This window comes from Colobus angolensis, unplaced genomic scaffold (genome assembly GCF_000951035.1).
Source record: "Colobus angolensis palliatus isolate OR3802 unplaced genomic scaffold, Cang.pa_1.0 Scaffold34, whole genome shotgun sequence".
In the NCBI taxonomy this organism is placed as follows: Eukaryota; Metazoa; Chordata; class Mammalia; order Primates; family Cercopithecidae; genus Colobus; species Colobus angolensis.
In genome coordinates, this window is record NW_012116710.1 from 7,540,569 (window position 1) to 7,543,105 (window position 2,537).

The following is a 2,537-nucleotide window of genomic DNA, read 5'->3' on the forward strand; positions in this document are numbered from 1 at the left end:
CAGCGGCGCAGGGCCGCTGGTGGTGGCGCTGCAGGTGCGCGTGGTGGAAGCCGAGCAGTTGTTCGCTGAGGTGACGGAAGTGGCGGCGCTGCGGCGCCAGTGGCTGCGGGACGCGCTCGCTGTCTACCGCATGTTTGGCGAGGTGCACGCGTGCGAGCTGTGGATCGGCGAGAAGGAGCAATGGCTGCTCTCCATGCGTGTGCCCGATTCACTCGACGACGTTGAGGTGGTGCAGCACCGGTGAGCGCACACATGTGGGACTCCGGGGCGGGACTCCGGGGTCCTATTCCTCATGCACCCAGTCTCACCTTCATTGGTTCAACAGTTCCCATGTTCGCTCAGCTGGAACTAGGGGTTCCAATCCCTGCTTCACTCATAACCAGCTTTGTGACAGTTAGAAGGTTTGCAACCTGCCTAACCTTCCTGAACCTCAGCTTGCCCACCTGTATAATGGGGGTGGTATTAGTCCCTACCCAAGCTTGTGATGAAGGGTAAATGAGTTCATACATGCAGAACATGAAGCAAATGCCTGGGGGTAGAGGAAGCATTCCCCCAGCATTTGCTCTTATTACCCAGGCTTACATTCGCCAAGCATGAAATAAACGACCTATGCTTCTACAGGGACACCTCAGCCTGGCCCCTCCTCTGGGAGGCCTCCCAATGCTTCTGCATAAATGTCACCTCCCTAGCTACTAAAATAGCTCTGACCCTTGACATTTTCCATTGCTTCATCCTGTTTTACATTTCTCTGTAGCACTTACCATCCCATGACATATTATATACTGACTTGTCTGTTGGCTGACTTAGCAATGAGTTGTTCAATTAGTGGGTGAACAATGTCTATTCCCCCTCCGCACCACTCTCTCTGAGCATCTTGTTCATTCAGCAGGTGTTAGTCCTGAGTGCCTGTGCCTTTCTAGGTCTTATGCTGCGCACTGCTGGAAACACAGGGCTGCTCCTTGCCCCTACTGTGCCCGCAGTTGCCCAGTTCTTTGAAACATTGATTTAAAGATGGGAGGACCATGTCCAGCTTAAAATAGACCTCAGTGGCTGCCATGTGGAGGGTGGGTTGGAGCAGTTGAGAGTTGTGGCTGGGAACCCAGAGAGGCAACTGGGGTGGGGACCCAGATGGAGCGGAACGGATTAGACCAGAGCTGGAAGTAAGTAGACAGACAGGCCATGGAGGCCGATGGGCCAGAGCAATTTTCTAAAACAAAGCCCAGGGCTCTGGCCCGGGGGATGACAGTGCTGTCAGAGGAAGAACAAATTTGAGTCAGGTGGGTGTGAATAGCCCCAAGAAGGTATACAGCAGACTTTAGGTTGAAGACAGGTTCAAAAGGTAAGAGGTTGAGGCTGAAGACTGAGGTGTGACTGTCATGAGTTCAGGGGAGAAGACCAAGGCTGTGGACTTGGGGGGAATTGTCGAAGAAGGGTGTGAGGGAAAACTCAGAGGGCTCAGGGTGGGGTTGCTGCTGCGGAAACTCACATTTAAACATCGGGTAGAGGCTAGGCATGGTGGTTCACGCCTGTAATCCCAGCACTTTGGGAGGCCAAGGCAGGTGGATCACATAAGGTCAGGAGTTCGAGACCAGCCTGGCCAACATGGTGAAAACCCATCTCTACTAAAAATAGAAAAGTTAGCTGGGTGTGGTGGCGCATGCCTGTAATCCCAGCTACTTGGGAGGCTGAGACATGAGAATCACTTGAATCCGGGAGGCAGAGGTTGCAGTGAGCCGAGATTGCGCCACTGTACTCCAGCCTGGGTGACACAGCGAGACTCCGTCTCAATACATACATACATACATAAATTAATTAAATTAAATTAAATTAACAGCAGGTAAAAGAGGAGGAGCCCACAAAGGAGGCTGAAAAGGAGGGTGGAGAATTAGGAGTAGAACCAGTAGAAGGCATTTCATAAAACCAGGGTCCGCAGGGTTCGGGTGTCTGAGCATCTCCATCCTCCTTCTGCAGATTCGAGAGCCTGGACCAAGAGATGAACAGCCTGATGGGCCGCGTTCTGGACGTGAACCACACGGTCCAGGAGTTGGTGGAAGGAGGCCACCCCAGTTCAGATGAGGTGCGTTCCTGCCAGGACCACCTCAACAGCAGGTAGGAGGGCCTGGGGCTGGGAGTCCCTCCCATCCTTCCCTTCCACACTCACACAACCGTGGACAGCAAAGATGTGCAATCTCAAACCCTTGGAATCATAATGGCCACCTGATAAATCAACAAAGTGTTGACCAAAAATCATAATCCCCAGTACTGGTGATGACGTGGTAAAATTAAAACAGACATTTCAGTTGGCTGTTCATTTATTTGTCCAGAAATAATTTATTGAATATCTACAATCTGCCAGGAGTATTCCCAAGCACTTTATGTAACTTTTTACAGTATCCCAATGTTCTTTCGGGCACAGTGGCTCATACCTGTAATCCCAGCACTTTAGGAGGCTGAGATGGGTGGATCACTTGAGCTCATGAGTTCGAGACCAGCCTGGGCAACATGGCAAAAACCCCGTCTCTGTCTCTCTACAAAAA

The 2,537-nt window shown here is 51.6% G+C and overlaps 1 protein-coding gene across 1 annotated transcript in view; it reads left to right on the forward strand.

Annotated features, from left to right (window-relative positions):
• SPTBN4 (spectrin, beta, non-erythrocytic 4) overlaps nt 1-2,537 on the forward strand; it is a 118,939-nt gene that overhangs the window by 65,292 nt on the left and 51,110 nt on the right. The window contains exons 14-16 of the mRNA XM_011952541.1: nt 4-240; nt 1,972-2,109; nt 2,261-2,276. Of these exons, the coding sequence (XP_011807931.1) occupies nt 4-240; nt 1,972-2,109; nt 2,261-2,276 (391 nt within the window). The remainder of the gene's footprint in view (nt 1-3; nt 241-1,971; nt 2,110-2,260; nt 2,277-2,537) is intronic.